Below are 20,419 nucleotides of genomic sequence, written 5' to 3'. Positions count from 1 at the left end.
TTTTACAAAATATTGGAAAATCATAAATTATGAAAACATTTTCACTATGAATTTGATAGTAAAAACTGATAACAAATGATGGCAATTGGTGTCTGGATAGAAGGGTGGTAGTTTTAAGATGAGGATTTAAGCCCAAATCTGCATGTTTTGGATCAAAAGATTTGCAATTGCATTGGTATCTTTCGGACTAAATACTTACCCTTGTGAGTTCATCTTTCAAACCATTGAAGTTCTTCTGATAGAGGTCGATCTGTTTTGATGTTCCCGATAACACCTCTCTCTTCTGATCTACCTCAGCTGTAAGAGCGTACTTAGTCGTTTCGTACTCAGCAGTGAGTCTATCAAAAGATTATTCATCAAAAAAAATCATCATGGGTAGTATTATTTGTGACCAGCCAAAAGAAAAATCCAATAAGTCAATAGTGAAGGTTCTCTGTAAATTACCATTTTCAAAGACAAAGTCTAAGAATTTCTTTGACATCATTTTTCCCACATGCTTGAAAGTTTTCTCTGAGATTGTACAGTGTCCACATCTCATGCTTGAGCGAACCCTGAATTTCAAATATTGTATTCTCCTTTATTCTATGAAGCTCTCAATGAATTCCTTCTACATTCAATCAAGTTCTTGCCAATGTGAGGATTATTGTCGATCAATGATAAAATGGTAAATATCTTTTAAAGTATTTCAGAATCTTTTGGGCCACTTATTGATGGTTTTGTGGTGACAGGTCACATGCAGGAACACATATATAATGTGCATGCTCTGGGGTTAAATACACCTTAATACAGTTATTCACTGACTCACAATTCCCAAACTGAATTACAAATTATTTACCTCATATGCTGAGGAGAGATAACATAAAACATTTTTTTGAATGAATGAATCCACAAATAAAAAACAATGGTCTCATGAATAAAATTGTGTGCTCAACCACAGTAACTGACATCAATATAATGCACTGTCGCAAAAGCGTGCACCAGCATTGGATATTTTAATGTATGTGGTAAATTAAGCGTAATTTATATTGGATATTTTAATATATGTGGTAAATTAAACGTAATTTATACAGGAAATCTGTGCTAAACATGGGTTCAACCAATGGTTTTTAAATCCTTCTTTGTGATGTCTGGCCTTTGTTTATGGATACCTCCAGCCCAGTGTATTACTCACCTTTGAACCTGTTCTTTGTTGTATGCACATTCCCTTCTTTCTTCCTGGTAAGCTGCTTCGAGTTCTCTGTTTTCAAAAGTATTAACATACGAAACATGTACTATTCAATAAATACACGCAAATAAAAGAAAGTGAAGGTGTCTTGGTCTAGTGGTTCTGACTGTCACGCAATCAGAGGGCCATGGGTTTGAATCCCAGCCATGGCTTGTTTCCCCCAACGAGAAATTTACCCACATTGTGCTGCACTCAACCCAGGTAAGGTGATACCAAGCAGGATTGATTTCTTGAATGCACAGCTATAGGTCTGATGAAGCTTGCAGCCATGCAAGTAAAAGCTTCACAAACAAGGGGGGGGGGGTGTTGTTTCATAAAGAGTTGAATGTGACTTAAGAGTCATGCTATAATGCTATAAGCGTGCACACATGTTATTCAACACGTAATCTGATTGATGGATACGTTGTAATGCGCGTCCCCTCTACATGATTTGACCAATGGGGTGGTGCGTTATATACCGCACGCATCTGAAATTTAAGTGCGACTCTAAGTTACATTTTCTAAGTTACACTCTTTGTGAAACAAGCCCCCCCCCCCCCCCCCCCGGACAAATTTCATGATTATGGAAAAAGAATATTTTCTCATGTCATCACACCGATTAGAAAAAAAAATTTCAGTGATCTAAACACATTGCAAAGATTACCAAGTACATGACTTGTGCAATGGCATAAGCAAAGAACATATGCAATGACAATAATAGTGCAGACTTATCGGCCTGTTTTCTCAGAAGAGGTTTGAATTGTACCATGGAACAAAATCTTGTCCTATGTAGATTTGTGAGTATAATTACGCAAAAAGTCACATTACAAATGCGCAGTTTTGGCAAAGGGTGCCTTACTGAAGCGCAATAATATAACAAATCTGCCCTGTCCATGGTTTCGTACCATAATCACGGTACAATTAAAACCAAGGGGGGGGGGCACTCAAATTATTTTTTGATGGGGATGTGCCTCACGAAAATCTGAAATGGGGGTCTAAGGAACTGACTAAAAGGGTAAAGTACAGGGTCTTGGGAACTAAATATATACAGCGCGATGTGAAAAACAGGGTCTACGGAACGGGATCGCGGCACTCTAGGTACGTTGCACCATAGCGCTGTGCATGCGCTAGCCATGCATGGAGCGGCTACTCGTTATATGTAGGGAGTTAAAAAGCCGTACGTGCATCTCTCACATGCAATGCTCGTGCTTTACAATTTTGGCAGGGCTGGGGAACTGAGATGTCTCGTAACGGGGGTCTTGCGAGTGGGGCTGGGCGGCTTCTGAACTTTTGTCATTCGGAGTATCTAGAGAACTGAAAATTAGGTTTGAAAAAAGGGGTCATCAAAGCGGCCCGTACCCCCAATATATGTGAGTACCCCCCCCCCACCCCCGGAATTAAAACCTCGTAGAATATGGGCCATTGAGCGCACACAATATCCAGGGCTGCTCAAGGAAACTGAAAAGAAACAGGTTTAATTCTCTGGATTGATTTCTGACCTGATTTGTTTGCTCATGGCATCCATGTTGTAAATAGCTTGTTCCCTGGCAGACTTCTCAACACTGAGGGCTCCCTCCAGATCCCGTTTCTGACACTACAAATGCAAGCGAGGCAAGAGAACTGATAACCAAAAACAAAACATCACAGATTGCAGTATATGGGACTTCAACAGATCTGGGGTAACTAATGAATGATTCATTTAAGGAAATGTGCAAAATATACATGTACATGTGATTGATATCATGTGTTGTTCGGTGCCGAATAAAATATATCAACCAGAAGCGATACACTTTGGTAACTTTAAACATATTCATGAAGAGATCGTAACACATGTTCCCTGAACTAAAAACTCAATTCTACTGAAAATTATTTTTCATCATAATCTCAGCGGAATAATCAAGCATTCAAGTAATTGCAGATTGACATTCATCTAAGGAATTACCTGGACTATTTCAAAATTAAACTTGGATTCTGTGTGTGCTGCTCTCTCCTTTTCTATTCTCTCCTGCATTTCTTTCAGTTCTTCTTTTGCAGCCTACATTGAAAACAAGAAATTAAACATGAATATCTTAGCATTTAATTCACTGATTCTTTCTCCTTCAAAGACCTGAACTAAATATTATCATCTCCATCATCATCCCCATTATCATCATCACCACATCATCGTCATCATCATAATTGTCATCATTATCAATCAACATCAACACTATCATCATCACATCATCATCATCAATCAACATCATCGTCATCATCATCATCCTTCTCATCCCCACATCACCATCATCATCATAATCATCATCACCACCACCATCTTCATCATCAATTATCATCATCATCATCATCATCACCATCATCATCACCATCATCATCACCATCTTCATCATCAATCATCATCATCAATCATCATCATCACCATCATCATCACCATCATTGTCATCATTATCATCATCATCCTCATCCTCATCACCATCATCATCATTATCATCATCATCACCAGGACCATCACCATCATCGTATTTATACTGACCATTAATTCACTCTTAGTAGATTCATCTCTCTCAGCCGCAAGCTGAAGATCATGAAGCTGCTGCCTCACTGTCTGGCTCTGGGTATTCCTCTCAATTCGCAGTTCTGTGATCTTCTCCTGAGCATCTGAGTATAGACTAAGAAACAGGAGGAAATCAAAATGGGCTTTTATTAGTAGGATATTAAGAACAGAATCAACATAATGTAAATTACATAGGATAATTCTGGGATACTCCCATCACTCATCAACCTCCCCTTTTTCTTACCACTCATCATCCCCCCCCCCCCGAGAACTTAAGAAATAAAAATAAATGTTGAATCTTTATGACACCCCCCCCCCCTTCCTCCTCGTCATCATCATCAGGTCCAAACAGTCTTTACTGTAAAATTACACCAAGAATGCAAACAAGATGCAGTTCTCATACCTTTCTTGCTCATGGAAGACCTGTTCGATTTCATCTTTGGCCGTCTGTAGGACATCCCTCTCAGCAATGACACTGGCCAGACGCTTCTCCTGATTGATAACATATCAAATCATATCAATGATACATGAGGATATATACTATTTTTAATTTACAATATATTGTCCATAATCCACTGTAGTGAATCAAGTTCGTGACAAACTAGATAGATTCTCAGCTAAACACAGTCAACATTTAATGTATGCCTTCGCCATCTCCTGGGGCCCGTCTTACAAAGAGTTGCAATTGATCTGATCAATCGCAACTATGGAAAGCCAGCAAAGTCAACATAAAACGCATGATTGTTCAAAAAAGATTTCTAGATGTGATCCATAAATTTATTAATTTCTTGACAATTTGGTGTGTTCTCCTTTGTTTACAAGGACATTTTGCAAATATCCTGCAGAAAAAATTATGACACTGATGGATTTCCATAGAGTTACGATTGATTGGATCAATCGTAACTCTTTGTGACATAAACATTGAACTTTGAACTTGTCAAATACTTCATAACCTAATTAGTCTGTCATTCCCAGGTATAAACTCAAATTGAATTCAATATTTTAATTCAATCTATGAAGTTACTACATGACCAAGCCATTTCTTTGATTGCCCTTAATGACAGTACATTACCATGTGACCCAAACCTGTGCCCCATCTTACAAAGAGTTACGATTGATCCCATCAATGTTATAATTTTTTTCTTCAGGAATTTTGTACAATGTCCTTTGTAAACAAAGGAAAGCACACTGAATTTTCAAGAAAAATATGAATTTATACATATTTAGAAAATAATTAGAAACAAACATGTAGTTTAGATTTTGACGTTGCTGGCTTTCCATAGTTGTGGTTGATCGGACCAATCGTAATTCTTTGTAAGACAGGGTCCTGGACAGATCATCATTAATTTGAAACCAGGTGCACACATGAGCCAAGTTTTGAGTTCAAATTATTCATGTTTCACCATGAGAACGGATCATCGTCAATATTGACATCTAAGAACTTTGACTTTGACAATGATTAATCTGGGAAAGAGTTCAACCACAACTGGGTCAAGACTATGAACTCTACAGCTACATGAACAATTTCCCCCCACTGTTGACAAGATAATCATAAACAGTATTCCCTGCCAAGTATTTTATCTTTTTGACAAGTCGTTGTCATCACATTCTGAACTTTCATTTTAAACTGCCATTTTAATGCACATTGTTTTCTTGTTTGATGTCACATGGCATATTGCCTTTGTGCATACACTAAAAACTTGGCTACAGTACAGAGATTACAGTTAACAGGAACTCATGTTGAGGGAATAGTGAAAACAATTCTGAATTTTCAAGGTTTTTTCAAATTATTCATAATTATAGTAGTATCACTATTTCTAGTGCTTTAGACTTATGGTTCAAAACACTATTTATGCAATTTTAGAAATTACATAAGAAAAAAGAATTACAAATATAAATTAAAATATAATATTACTTAATACAAATCTTACTTAACACCGACCTGTTGGATTGTACTTTCATGGATGATGATGAAATCATTCAAATAAATAGAAAACATTTCATACATAAATAAATAATCAGCAGAATTGAGATATTGTCCATTATCATAACTATCAGTGCAGATTGCAGAACCTGGAAATCTTAAGTCTCTTCTTATAGGTGTGAATTTTTGTCATTTTCGAGATGTGTAAAAAAAAATTCAGACTTTCCTGATAGAGCAACCATGAACTCTATGCAAACATGGGCCTAAATAGACATATCTCTACCGAAGAAGAGGCATTTCATGAACATGTTATTGGATTGATTTCTATATTTGGAATGAATAATGCACCACAGGTCCTGGGGATATGACTAGCTGATAAAAACTTTAGATAGCTTTCAAACATCAACAAAAACATGGCAAAAGAAAAAACAAATTAAATAAAGAGCAAACAACATAAAATAAAATCTATAATAAACTAATTTAAAAAAAAAATCTTTTTGTACATTTTAGGTAAAACTTACCTGTGTTATAAACACTAATTTGTGCCAAAGAAATTTTGGCACAATGACAGTTTTACAAACATAAATCCATGTTGTTTTCAGTCACTCAGGCATTCAGGGGAGAATAATTGGCATTGTTTCAAGCTTGTTTGAACACTTGTAAATTTCTGCTTCATTAGCTTTTGGCTCTAAATTGGGGTATTTTACATGTAACATAAAATGTAGCATTCACTTTTACAAAGTTACATGCAAAAAAGGTGAAATTCCAACCCTGCCTTCTCTTTGAGCATGAAGAGAGCATATAAACTGCAATTATCTAAAAAGTGAAAACCTAATAATGTTCAGTTTTTATGGATCTCCCTGTTTATTTCTGTAATGTATGGGGTAGTGTCCGGTGTCTGCACAGTGCCCTTTTCTCTGGGAATATACATAATATATTTGAACTATTCTAATCAAAGAAGACATGCAATGACGAAGAAATTTACATCTGAAATTCAGAGACAATTTGACTCAAATAGGTGACTAATTGATAATATCACGCAAAAACCTGAAAATGCAACCTTTCTCATTAAAACCCTGGAATCATATGTAAAGTGAAGGATTGAGTCAGCTGAAACTTGTAAAATAATAAAGAAATTTAATGTTTAACTTCAGGTTCAATTTTAGTATGTTTAGGTGTGCAAGTTGTCGTTATTAGTAATGTTTGAGCTGAAATGACATTATGATTTTCAACAGGCGGTGTGATAGGGCTCTCATCCTCCCTTCATATCTCTTGCTTGCTCTATTTGCATTATATACCTGCAATACCGTGACATTGTGTTTGTGGAGTTAATAACATCAGTTGTTTATCTATCATTCATGTGCTCTTAAATTTCATACTATAATAGAAAACATAGAGGAATAAATGTAGTACATAGTGGTTAAGTATGAGGAGCATGAATTTTATCTGGTTTAGATATTAGTCTTAGGCTCCACCCCAATTATCCTAAAAAGGTGTATGTTCCATGGATTCAAGAGGGCGCTGTTGGACGCTGCTGTACTCGCCGCCATCTTCATTACCAAGATCGTTGGCTTGATTTGCACGCAGCATGTCAATCATCAGCCAGTCACGCAAGGTACATATACGCTGCGCTGCTTTTGGCTACATCAACGCTGGCCCAAGCGTCTGCTGATGTCACTTTACACAGCAGAAGGGGGTGGAGCCAACCTGCCAAGACCTGCAGTCAAAACATACGTAAACTGAGAATCGTCAGAGTTTTGGCATTGAGAACATGGCATTGTGTAAGTGTTGTATAATGTTGGTGTCAATGGGCAGCTGCATATATTCCAACAGTGTCTTCTTGAATCCCGGGAACGTGCACCTTTAAGCCTGTTTAAAGCCGACTGACCCCTCCCTCCTTCATACACGTACCTGCTCATCCAGTTCTCTGTGATGTTTACCAATACTCTTTAAGTGTTAACCATCTCCCTTCCATATGGAGAGTGTCAATGTGCCCCCCCCCCCCATAAACACATACCTGTTCATCCAGTTCTCTGTGATGTTCACTCTCAACGTCAACCATCACCCTTTCATATCAAAGGTGTCAATGTGCCCCTCCCCCATATACACATACCTGCTCATCCAGTTCTCTGTGATGTTTACTCTTAATGTCAAACATCTCCCTTTCATATCAAAGGTGTCAATGTGCCCCCCCCCCATATACACATACCTGCTCATCCAGTTCTCTGTGATGTTTACTCTTAACGTCAACCATCTCCCTTTCATATCAAAGGTGTCAATGTGCCCCTCCCCCCCGTGATGTTCACTCTAAACGTCAACCATCTCCCTTTCATATCAAAGTAGTCAATGTGCCCCCCCCCATAATAATAATAATAATAATAATACAGGTATATTTACCCAGGGAAGCCGCTTCAGTTCCGAAAACTGTTCTCCCAGCGGGCCCTGCTATTATTATTACCCCGGCTTTAGCTGGGCTACCTAGGCGCTCAAAGCATTGAAGGAATTTCTTCCTACCGGGTACCCATTCATCTCACCTGGGTTGAGTGCAGCACAGTGTGGATAAATTTCTTGCTGAAGGAAATTACGCCATGGCTGGGATTCGAACCCACGACCCTCTGTTTCAAAGTCCGAAGACTAATCCACTGGGCCACAACGCTCCACGCTCAACGCTCCCATACACATACCTGATCATCCAGTTCTCTGTGATGTTCACTCTTAATTTCAACCATCTCCCTTTCATATCAAAGGTGTCAATGTGCCCCCCCACCCATACACATACCTGCTCATCCAGTTCTCTGTGATGTTTACTCTTAACGTCAACCATCACCCTTTCATATCAAAGGTGTCAATGTGCCCACCACCCCCCCCCCCCTCCATATACACATACCTGTTCATCCAGTTCTCTGTGATGTTCACTCTCAACGTCAACCATCTCCCTTTCATATCAAAGGTGTCAATGTGCCCCCCCCCCATAAACACATACCTGCTCATCCAGTTCTCTGTGATGTTCACTCTCAACGTCAACCATCACCCTTTCATATCAAAGGTGTCAATGTGCCCCCCCCCCCCATAAACACATACCTGCTCATCCAGTTCTCTGTGATGTTCACTCTCAACGTCAACCATCACCCTTTCATATCAAAGGTGTCAATGTGCCCCCCCCCCCCATAAACACATACCTGCTCATCCAGTTCTCTGTGATGTTCACTCTTAATTTCAACCATCTCCCTTTCATGTCAAAGGTGTCAATGTGCCCCCCCACCCATACACATACCTGCTCATCCAGTTCTCTGTGATGTTTACTCTTAACGTCAACCATCACCCTTTCATATCAAAGGTGTCAATGTGCCCACCCCCCCCCCTCCATATACACATACCTGTTCATCCAGTTCTCTGTGATGTTCACTCTTAACGTCAACCATCTCCCTTTCATATCAAAGGTGTCAATGTGCCCCTCCCCCCCCCCTGTGATGTTCACTCTAAACGTCAACCATCTCCCTTTCATATCAAAGTAGTCAATGTGCCCCCCCCCCCCCATACACATACCTGATCATCCAGTTCTCTGTGATGTTCACTCTTAATTTCAACCATCTCCCTTTCATATCAAAGGTGTCAATGTGCCCCCCCACCCATACACATACCTGCTCATCCAGTTCTCTGTGATGTTTACTCTTAACGTCAACCATCACCCTTTCATATCAAAGGTGTCAATGTGCCCACCCCCCCCCCCTCCATATACACATACCTGTTCATCCAGTTCTCTGTGATGTTCACTCTCAACGTCAACCATCTCCCTTTCATATCAAAGGTGTCAATGTGCCCCCCCCCCCATAAACACATACCTGCTCATCCAGTTCTCTGTGATGTTCACTCTCAACGTCAACCATCACCCTTTCATATCAAAGGTGTCAATGTGCCCCCCCCCCCCCCATAAACACATACCTGCTCATCCAGTTCTCTGTGATGTTCACTCTCAACGTCAACCATCACCCTTTCATATCAAAGGTGTCAATGTGCCCCCCCCCCCCCATAAACACATACCTGCTCATCCAGTTCTCTGTGATGTTCACTCTTAACGTCAACCATCACCCTTTCATATCAAAGGTGTCAATGTGCCCCCCATATACACATACCTGCTCATCCAGTTCTCTGTGATGTTTACTCTTAATGTTAACCATCTCCCTTTCATATTGACTAGCCTGGATCTGAAGCTCCTGCACCTGAGCACTCAATGTGGATAGTTTCTCTGAAAGAACATAATAAATCAGTAGCATTATTGATGTGTAACCTATACACATTTTTCCATCCTCAAATTCAGAACAGTTACATATTTTGACCCCCTAACAGTTACTGTTAGTTCCATTATATTCGTTACTTCCATCAAGATCTACATAAGTGAACCCAGGACACCTTATCATAGTAAGAATCTGAGCTGACAAAAAATTGCAAATACATGTAAGTTGTTTGTCCAGAATCCAGGACAAAACTGCTGTTTTGATTCACCAATTTCTGGCAAAAACTGCTTTGTCATGAAGGGCTTTATTGTCAAAAGCCTTTTGACAATAGATTTTTTTATGTTGTAGAATCCGCCCCCGTCGCAATTGCAAAAACTCCCTAATAATGTCTGTTAAGCACTTAAATACGTTGTTCCAGTATCATAAGTGCTATATAAAAAGGGGAATACTGATGAAATTAACATTACCACTTTGTGAAGAGATGATCCCTTTTAACTGTTGTTCTTTCTCAGATGCCCCCATCTTCTCTCTACTAACGGACTGCCGAGCCACTGCAAGCTCGTATTCAACATTCTGCTTATCAGCTTCTCCTTTCTCAAGCTGGGCTCTCAGTTTGGCTATTTGGGCCTGCAGGTCAGAGTTCTAAAAGTGGCAGAAAACAGGTAATCCTGATTTCTTAAATAAGGCAAGATCACTCTTTCTACAGCAAAAGGGAGATTGGACTACGCATGAACAGATTTCAATGCAAAATTGTTCTAAATTCAAGTACAATCTAAAGTTGGTAATGGAATAATTTGGATGACAGCAAAAAAATAAGAAAATGGGATGAAGAAAGATTGGAAGAAATCAGACAAGACATCTAGAAATTTCAGAAATCATTAAAAACATACTAGTACCTCTTTTCCAAGTAGTCATTTCCTTCCATCTCCTTTGTACATGCATTTGTATTGTAATTATGTATAATGATATTTAATGTTTGTAAATGCTGTGATATAGTTTTACTATGGAGATTGTACTAAATGCTGGTTATTATTATCATTATTATTATTATTATTGAGACATAGAGAAAGCTTAATACCCACATTAATATATGATAATTCTGTCATACATGACAACAGTGTGAGGTAGACCATGATCAAGCCACTAACAATTATATAGGCCAATTTGCATTCATTTCATTTAGAAAATAATCTATTTTTATGTTTACTCTTCTTAGAATTCCAGTTCTATCATGTATCGCAACTTCAGTGATCATGTGCACACTTTAATTGCTAAACAGGCAATGGCATGAAATACTGATTTTTTTCATCTATAGGATACCATACCTCTGAATTGAAAGCTGTGGTAAGTTCCAATTTTTCTCTCTCCGAATCATTCAGCCTTCTTCTGAGCTGTGCAATATTATCTGAAAGATATTCAAACAAAAAACCAAATAATAATAATCCATAAAAATTGTATAGTGCACTTTCTTTCTTAATAAGATGCACGAGTCACTTCAAAGAATTAGAGAGAGAGAGAAAAAAAAAATTTAATACATGTTCAAATTTAACAATGAAAATGATAAATCGATGTCTGTCAAAAAGCACTCTTAAACAGGTATGTTTTTAGGTTGCTCCTAAAGGTAGTCACCGACGATTCTCAAAAACTTGTCTAATTTTGCACAAGGAAGCAGTAGCACAAAACCTATTGTAATGATTCTGTTATCAATGGAAATTACCAAGTTAACACAGCATGACAACCAATCAAACACAAGGTTCCTTGGTTTCATTTGATGGCAAACTTTCCATCAATCATAAGTTTAATCACTGATGCAATAGTATCTATGAATTGTGAATTAAATGATTTTTCAGTCACAGATATGATAATGATATCTTAAAAATGTCTGCACATACAGTACTGACTTTTTGCTCTCCCTGGTTCTTGTTTTTTTCTCATCCATATAAACATAATATACAATACACATCAAAGATCTGGATAAAAAAAAAGACCTTTGAAATGTTAATGAATATCTTTCTGCTTACCCATCTCCTCATCACGTTCCTGCTGAAGACCCTTAACCTGAGCGCTGAGCTGTACCACCACCTGCTGCAGCTGGGCGGGATCACTGGTAGAGAGGGGCAGTGCGCCAAGAGAGGACAGGTGGCCATAACCAGACTCTCTATACCTGAGTGGGCTCCTAGCCCTGCTGAAGGGGGAGGAGCTTCGTCTTGGCTCCAGTGTCGGTGATACCTCAGACGGCAAGAAGTTGATGGAGGATGAAGGGGATGCCATTGCGCCCAGTCAAGGTGTCAATGACTCGATTCTTCAGCTGCATGAAAAAAATAATAATCTTTACTAGAATCACAGTGACAGGTTAAAATTGTTTAACCCATTTGATGCTGGCTGAACCTAATGCTACAGGGCTTAAATTAGAGTCAAGTCAGTCCACAGTTTTCTACAATATGGAAAATGGGGGGGGGGCCAGAATTTAGGAAACCACATGATTTCATGCAAAATGCAATTTTTAATGCCAAAAAAAATAAATCACAAAAAATACAAAGTCATGAAAATCAAAAGCATATCAAGTGTGAAAAATCCGCCCATCACATACGTTCATAGTGTTAATACATTACTGTTATGCATGTGTTTGCCCAAGTTTTATCTGCATGGAAATTTACATTTGTCTAAGATTTTCTCTATTTTTAATGTATTTTGTACAAGAACAAGGAACAAAGAACAAGGGATGTGACGTTTCAAACACCAAAAATCATTGAATAGGCAATTTACAAAATGATAAATTGTGGTCTCCATCTTAAAATCAATCTAAGGCCATCAAGGCCATGGTTGATTGATAGTTACATCTGAAAAAAACACAATTACACACACACACACACACACACAAATGTAATTGAATGCTCTTTAGATTGGCCTTGATGCCCATACCTTTCAATGGCCTTGTCTTGGATATTCCATTTTTTTTTTGCCAATTCGTTGTTTATAAAGACGTGCCCTGTATCTGTAAGAAGTGGACATGCTTCAAAATATAAAAATTTAAGACCAGGGTCCCGTAACACAAAGGTTAGCGATTGATCATACACTTGATTTTCACGATTGATTGTACATTGTAGTCAATGCAATAAATCATAGAAAAATGTTCTACGATCATTGCTAAGCTTTGTGTTACGGGCCCCTGATGCTATAACTAAGCTTAGCTATATATATAACACACATTCCCATCTCTAACTCGATTGGTAAAATATCAGAGGGAAAAATTTACTACCAGGTGGCACAGTTTCCACACTTTTAAAGGCAAAATTTGACTTTAATATCAAATTCAAAGGGAAATTTGATGTGGAAATCTGGACTTTCTTGTGGTGAGTGATAGTTCCTTTGTGTGAAAATGTTTTTGGTTTGTGTTGTGGTAAAGGAATGTGCTACTGCTGCTGGCTAGTGAAAATGAGTTAAGCAGTCAAATCTTGATATTTCAGCAAATGTAGAATTTCTAATTTTGATGAGTTTTTTTACTCAAGTCAAGGCACACATGCCAGGGCTTAGGCTTAATACAATCAATACAGAAAAGACAGTAGAGGAGCTGGTCAAAAAATTGGGATTGTCCCAGAAAATAAGGATATCCTGGCAAGAGTTCATTTTGCAACAGCCACCCAAAATTGAAAATAGAAATATGGAGAAGGTTCAAAATAGAGTTATAATATATCTAGCCCTAATATAGAACATAGAGAGGAGAGTGGAAATACATCCCAAAATATGGCTTTTTCCGTCAAATTTTCGAGCAGAATCGAGTGCCCGTAATTGTCCATAGACATCAGTTTATTTAGTCAGTAAAGGGTCTGGAAGCCTAGACTTGTAGTTGAAGTATCGGCTTATGATCGCTAGAAAACCCTTTCCAGTATCAGCTCTTCTCCCTAGCATAACGGGAAGAATCTTAACTGCAATTACAACGACGTGAGTTCAAGTCCCAACTAAGGTAAGAAACACTAAAAAAAAAACGAAAGAGACAGGATACGAATGAACCGGAAATCTCAACATTTTCACAATCTTTTGTTATTTTGGCTTTGTTTTGGGTGGCTGTCGCAAGAGGAACTCTTTCCGATATCCTCAGTCATAAACCAAGACAAATCATGTCTTGATAAATTGAGATTGTCCTTGTTTATGGGATAGTTTTTTTTTTTCACTTACCCCTCAGGACATAGACTATTATTAATTATTAGTATTATACTTATTATTTATAATTACGTGATAAATTTTAACATTTGCGAAATAATATTTTTTTTCTATAAATTATTCATCAGAACGGCATCGCTAGCCGGAAGTACCTCATACATAAGCGGTTCAAGGGTCGACGCTATTGTACTTACGTTGTTTACATGTGGATCGAGGGGTCTACTCGGCATCAGTTAGGTAAGAAACCTTAATTTTTTCACATTTTTACATTATAATTTTTTTAACCTTCCTACGCATTAGGCGTAGGAAGGTGTAAAAATCAATTGAAATTCATAAAATTCAAGTGATTTTTGTTTCAAAAGATGGATTTCTGAGGGATATCCATCTTTGTTTTGGCTCTTCTCTTCTGCGACTAAGGGAAGAGTGTCAAGACGTCAATGATGAAGAAGTATATTTCATTATTTTAAAAGTCATCATCATTGCGTCCTCAAGACTAAAGTTAGTTTTGTTTTGGTCTATGATTGAAGTAGACCAAAAGCTTCGGTCTCTGTTATGTTGGTTGTTCAGCCTAACTCCGTTGGCTTCACTCACCAAATACAGAGACCGAAGTTCTAGCGCGATCTGTACAGGGGACTCAATGGCCATGGGCGGTATTCTGAGGCCATTTTATCTTTAAAATATTTTATTTTATCTCTTAAAATGAGATTGGTATTCTGAGATGACATTTTATCTCTCAGATAAAATTTTAAATTTCATCTTGCGTATAAATTTTATCTTGCGTATCTATAGATGTTACGCAACAGAACAATGCTTGCGTAGACATATCTATCGCGTATCTGACCATTGCAACGCGGATGATGTGCTTGCGCCCGTGTTACTTTGAAGAAAAAATAAAATAAACTTAAAAGAGGGCAGGGGCTATTTTATTTCCGCGGCGTTGATTTCACCAATATTTCTAGGTAAATTAACCCCAAACGTTGACATAAAAATGAAGAAAATTTATATGTTTACTGAGTATGACACCTTAACGTTATTCCTGTACAATCAGGAAGTATTTCATGAGACTTTTCTTCACTAATAGTGTCTTTGAAATGATGCTTGAAAAGATACGTTTATGTGTATTAAGTTCGGATAAAACAGGGCAGTGAAGTTGCGCGACAGCCGAGGTAAGTCACTGTTTTTGTTCCTTTTAACTTGATTTTCCCCGTCTTTTGGCAATTAATGCCAAGAGGGAATATTAATTTGCATTTCGGTCGCGTTAATTTTCAAAAGTTTGATTCATTAAATAGGTATGTGCGAATACGGGCGCATCGCGAGCGCTGGTTTTGGCTGCACGGTTTTCGCATGGGTTTTGCTGCAAGTGGCATCGCCTCTGTCTGGGCGGCTCATCGAAAATGGGGTTTCATGCGCATGCGCACATAGTTAATGCAATCTCGTGCCTTTATCCAGACAGTTGAAAATGTGCTCTTTCTGTACACATAAGTTTCAATGTGGATACTCGCCTGTAAAGTGTGGATATCGGAGCTTGAAAGTTCATCAAATTTTTGGATGCGCAAATGATCGAAATTTTTTTATGGTAAGTAAAAGTACAATCCAATTATGTATATGAATTGTTATTATAGAATATATTCAAATTGACAAAAAAAGTAAAATTAAAAGATTCTCTCGTGGAGCAGTCCAGATATAAGAGCGAGCTACCCTTGTCACAGCCGGTCTCTCGGCAGTCGAGCTGCCCGATGCGGTGGGCTCCCGTCGGTCTTTCGGCAGTCGAGCTACCGGTACCCGATGCGGAGGGCTTGGTGACGGGAGCGGTCGATAGTGAGTCGTTCATGCTGGATTAAACTGGATCTAAATTGTTTACTTGATAATATTGTGCCTTTTTCTGAAAATGTCTGTCATTATACCGTAGATTGTTATTCTGATATTGATTTAAATATATACATTTTGTCACAAAAACATTCTTTCCTCCTAAGGTTAAAGAGTCAACATGTTTTACTTTGATTGTTCAATCATGTTTTATCACTTGGAAACTGGATTCTTTTGGAAGTGGAATATTAATGTTGACTTATTCAATTAAAATGCAAGATCTATAGTCAGTATAGTGTTTCTTTTTTTTCTTTTGTAGAAAAAAAATATATTTTGAAACTTTTCAATCATGTTTCATTATTTTGAGACTGGATTTGCTTTTGAAAGGGGAATATCATAAATGTTGACTTTTTAATTAAAATGCAAAATCTATGTTTATTTTTTAGTTTCTTTTTTTATATATTTTCTTAAGTTTCTTTTTTTAATTATTGTATTGTTTATTTTTTCATTTTTTGGTCATATTTCATTATTTGGAGACTGGATTTGCTTTTGAAAGGAGAATATCTTAAATGTTGATTTTTTTATTAAAATGCACGAACTAGATGTTGTTTATTTTTTTGTTGTTGTAATTTTTTTCACTATTGTAAGAAAATACATGAAAACTCAGAGGAAAGAATATTTCATTTCCAGATGGGTCTAAGTCATGTATTTATGTTTTCTTTATTACTACTTGTACTATTTATTTTTTTATTCACTTTTCTTTTTTTTAGGGGTGCAGGTGGGGGTTGTGTTTTGAATTGGAAAATGGGGATGGGATTGGTACAAGTTTTTGTGTCACTTTTGTTTCTCTTGTTTTTAGTGCTTGTTTGGAGCTTTGATGTCTGTTTTGTTGTTGTTTAGAGCTTTGTTATATATTTTTCCTGGTTGTTTTTTGTTTTGTTTTGAAAGAAGTAGACTACTCTTTTCCTTTTCTTTTGGCTTCGACTAATAATTTGAATTTATTCATTTTTCTTTAAAAAGAGAGCTCAAACAGGGCCTTTGTAATACAATGTATGTATACAAATATAAGAAATTTACAACTGATAGAATATATTAAAACTTAATTTTCGTCCTTCTTGATACTTGAAATAAATTGCATACAATTCTACATACATATTTTACACTCAGCTGCTCATTCCTTCTAAAAAAATGTAATCACATGTCCATTGTCTCTCAAATCAAAAGCTACATATTATACATGTATAACAAATTGTTGAAACAATAGAATACATAAGGAATTGGTGAAACAATCAAATACATCAGAAAAAGCACACATTTTATTTGGTCATACAAAGTACAAAAGAAAATGTTTTATATGTAAAAAAGGGCCCCCGTACATACACATATACAAAATTACAATACTAAGTTGAAAAAGAGCTTGTAATTTATATCAGAAAAACAAAGAAATACATTAGAAATTACAAAAACAATACTTTAGACAAATTCATTTAGGAAATTATCTACATGATGCTGTCTTGATGCCAACTAAATTATATGAATTATCTATCATAATCACCTTCATTTGGCAAAAAAAGAGGCGAGTAATTGTGATTTTGTGTTATTTGCATAATTAATCAGAAGAAATTATTTTACACATAATAAGAAAAATCACAATATGAATTGATACACATCAATTGAGCCTTCTCTCACCTTTCCATTGATACCTAAATTACTTCATAGGGCTCAAAAACAAAGAAGTTAGAACCTGTTGAAGACTTGGGTTCAAAATGGTCACAAAATGGTCACAAAAATGGGTTCTGTACTCCATTGACTTTACATTAAGACAATGACCACAAATTTGGATGAATATGCGCGACTTAAACTGGAATAACTTTATAATTTCTTGATGAAAATTAAAGTTCTTGGTATCATTTTAAAGGTCTTTTTAAGAGCTTTCAAGTGATACCAAATTTATTCATATTTGATGATTTTCATTTTTTTTGTCACATACCTACAACATTAAATTTTTGTCTTTAATTTAAAAACAAAAATTGAAGAGCCCCGACGGGGGGATTTTGCATTGTAAGCCCCCTAATGGTGGCTGCACGATAGCGAGCCGTCTGTGTATGAGGAGAAATAAAAAAAAAAAAAGTTAAAAAACTCCTCGAAACAGACGGCTGCCCACCCATGGGTTCATATCGTCTCGTGTGCGAAGGAATATCAGTCATATGCACGCGACACACACGACACATCCAAAATATACTGGGCTTTTGCCCACATAAAATATCACGCATAATCTGGTATTTCACATTCTGCTATGACACTTACCGAATCATTTAGATCCTTCCGTGACTTCTCCTTGAAGTTTCTTTTAAAAAATATGTATATTTTCTTGATCTTTAGTGAAGATTTCACGGAGATAAAAATTGGTCAGCGTGGATATCAATTTTCGCCTGAAGAGGGCGCGCGATTTATATTCATATCAAAGACACGACAAGGGAAAGACTAGGCACCTACACTATTTTACACGCAAATCGACGCAAGGCATTACGTGAAGTTCGTGAAGTGTCCAATCTTTTTAATGTATAGACTTTGGTATAGTGCCGTATTATTTGACGTTCGTTGAAGCTTGTACTGCTGGTTTCGTTCCAGGCATGTGTATTTTTTTTTTCTTTTTTTTTTATTAGTCATCGTTTTAAATTAATTGCAAAAAAGTGTTATCATCGCCAATAGTAATCTTGAATTATGTTTTTGAAGGTATTTCATTTATTGGTGCCCATAATTAGTAAATTAATCATAAGAATTGCGCATTCAAAGAATTTAGACACAGTTATAAAATTACCGAGGAGCTGAATCAAGGTTGTGAAATTTATTAGCGCCACCAACGGGCTTCTTTGTATTTCCGTAGAATAGACAAACGAAGTCACTTGCTAGGCCGAGGTAAGCGAAATTTGCTCTTTTTGTAATGAATTTACTTCATAATCATATGTATATAATTTTTTTATGTAGGGCCTATTGCTACTTAGTACTTACCGGAAAGAGCCCCGGTGCGTAGCGAGAAGGAGTTTCGGCAAATATTACTTCAGCAATGAAGCGATGTTTGCCGACTACTTCGAAATCCAGGGTCAAACACGGTCCCTTGTATGAGGTTAGTATTTACTATATATACTAACCTCGTATTAGTGTGAGTGACAGCTGCCAGCTGTCTATGATTGAAGTAGACAGCTGGCAGCCGTCTGTTTCGAGGAGTTTTTCAACATTTTTTTTTTTTTATTTCTCCTCGTACACAGACGGCTCGCTATCGTGCAGCCACCATTAGGGGGTGAACAATGCAAAATCCCCCCGACAGGGCACATCGATTTTTTTCTTTATTTCATAAAAATATTGAAAAAGAATTGAACCAAAATAGAGATAATTATTCCGTTTTGGCCCGAAATGCACCAAAAACGGCGAAAAATAAACTTAAATTAAGTTAAAAGGGGAAAAACAGTGACTTACTTCGGCCGTCGCGCAACTTCACTTCCCCTTTTTATCCAAGCTTAAGTACATAAACATATGGCCATTGAGTCCTTCGGTCTCTGTATTTGGTGAGTGGAGCCAACGTACTAGTAGTTCAGCAGAACAACCAACATAACAGAGACCGAAGATTTTGGTCTATGATTGAAGTAGCCCGAATCGGATGACATCATTATTAACGTGTGGGACTAGGCAAATAAAATACGAATTTCACAAACCCATAACATAAATTCAATCTGTTATTTACTTATACGTAATAGGTCTACATCAAAAATACGACTGATTAATTACATAAACCGTTTCATTTCACCAACTTACCTCAAATACCTAAGTTCACTCAGCAACAGGTTGACTTTTCATGTTTATTTTTCGATTTTGTATTTACCGGGCGCTAGTACCGTAGTAGTCCGAATTGAACTAACTGTCGTCGATATGATCGATCATGCGAGCTAGCTAGCTGCGCTTGCGCTTGCGCTTCAACCGTCGTGCGAGCAGAACATTTTGAGCAACCGGTTGCTTATTTTATACAAATGATTTTATCAGAGCATCCAGTGCTTCCACTCTTCCTGGAATCCAGGAAATTCCAGGAAGTTTTGCTATTTTCCAGGATCATTCCAGGAAGTGAGAAATTCCAGGAAGTTTTCCAGGAAGTATATCATTTTCGAGAAAGATATATTATATTATCCGAATATTATGTCAAAATCTATCACAAAATTTGATCATTTTGATTAAAATGTCAAATTTTTGCTCGCTCGCTTCGCTCGCTCGCAACTCTTTATAAATTTGCCCGTTACGCCATATGATTCGCCTCCACAAAATTTTTGGCTCAATTACGGCACATGGCCATATGTTTCTTTTTGTGTGTGTGTATAGAAGAGAATTATAACTAATGGAAAACCGGAGAACCGTTCAGAAAATTCCAGGATATTTTGTAAAATTCTAAGAACTTTCAGAGTAAATTCCAGGAAGTTCCGTTTTGAAAAGTGGAAGCACTGAGAGCATCTCATATTTTATCTTTCATTATTTTTGCTGAAGACTCAAATCTA

The 20,419-nt window shown here is 37.2% G+C and overlaps 1 protein-coding gene across 4 annotated transcripts in view; it reads right to left on the bottom strand.

Moving 5' to 3' along the window:
• Window positions 1-19,819, bottom strand: part of LOC129261722 (coiled-coil domain-containing protein 171-like) — a 50,555-nt gene extending 30,736 nt beyond the window's left edge. For 3 of the 4 annotated variants that reach the window (XR_010293666.1, XR_010293667.1, XM_064099906.1), the window contains exons 1-11: window positions 19,692-19,819; window positions 11,933-12,219; window positions 11,237-11,316; window positions 10,379-10,553; window positions 9,810-9,922; window positions 4,156-4,244; window positions 3,732-3,867; window positions 3,147-3,239; window positions 2,704-2,798; window positions 1,172-1,237; window positions 200-338 (exon numbers count right to left, since the gene is read on the bottom strand). Coding sequence is in view for 2 of the 4 variants with exons in the window: in XM_064099906.1 (XP_063955976.1) it covers window positions 200-338; window positions 1,172-1,237; window positions 2,704-2,798; window positions 3,147-3,239; window positions 3,732-3,867; window positions 4,156-4,244; window positions 9,810-9,922; window positions 10,379-10,553; window positions 11,237-11,316; window positions 11,933-12,182 (1,236 nt within the window). In the remaining 2 variants the exon portion in view is untranslated. Of the gene's footprint in view, window positions 1-199; window positions 339-1,171; window positions 1,238-2,703; window positions 2,799-3,146; window positions 3,240-3,731; window positions 3,868-4,155; window positions 4,245-7,789; window positions 7,842-9,809; window positions 9,923-10,378; window positions 10,554-11,236; window positions 11,317-11,932; window positions 12,220-19,691 lie in introns of those variants that run through there. The other variant, XM_064099907.1, reaches the window with a different exon arrangement.
• Window positions 19,820-20,419: the final 600 nt, after the last annotated feature.

This window comes from Lytechinus pictus, chromosome 5 (assembly GCF_037042905.1).
Source record: "Lytechinus pictus isolate F3 Inbred chromosome 5, Lp3.0, whole genome shotgun sequence".
In the NCBI taxonomy this organism is placed as follows: Eukaryota; Metazoa; Echinodermata; class Echinoidea; order Temnopleuroida; family Toxopneustidae; genus Lytechinus; species Lytechinus pictus.
This window is presented reverse-complemented; position numbering and strand designations above follow the sequence as displayed.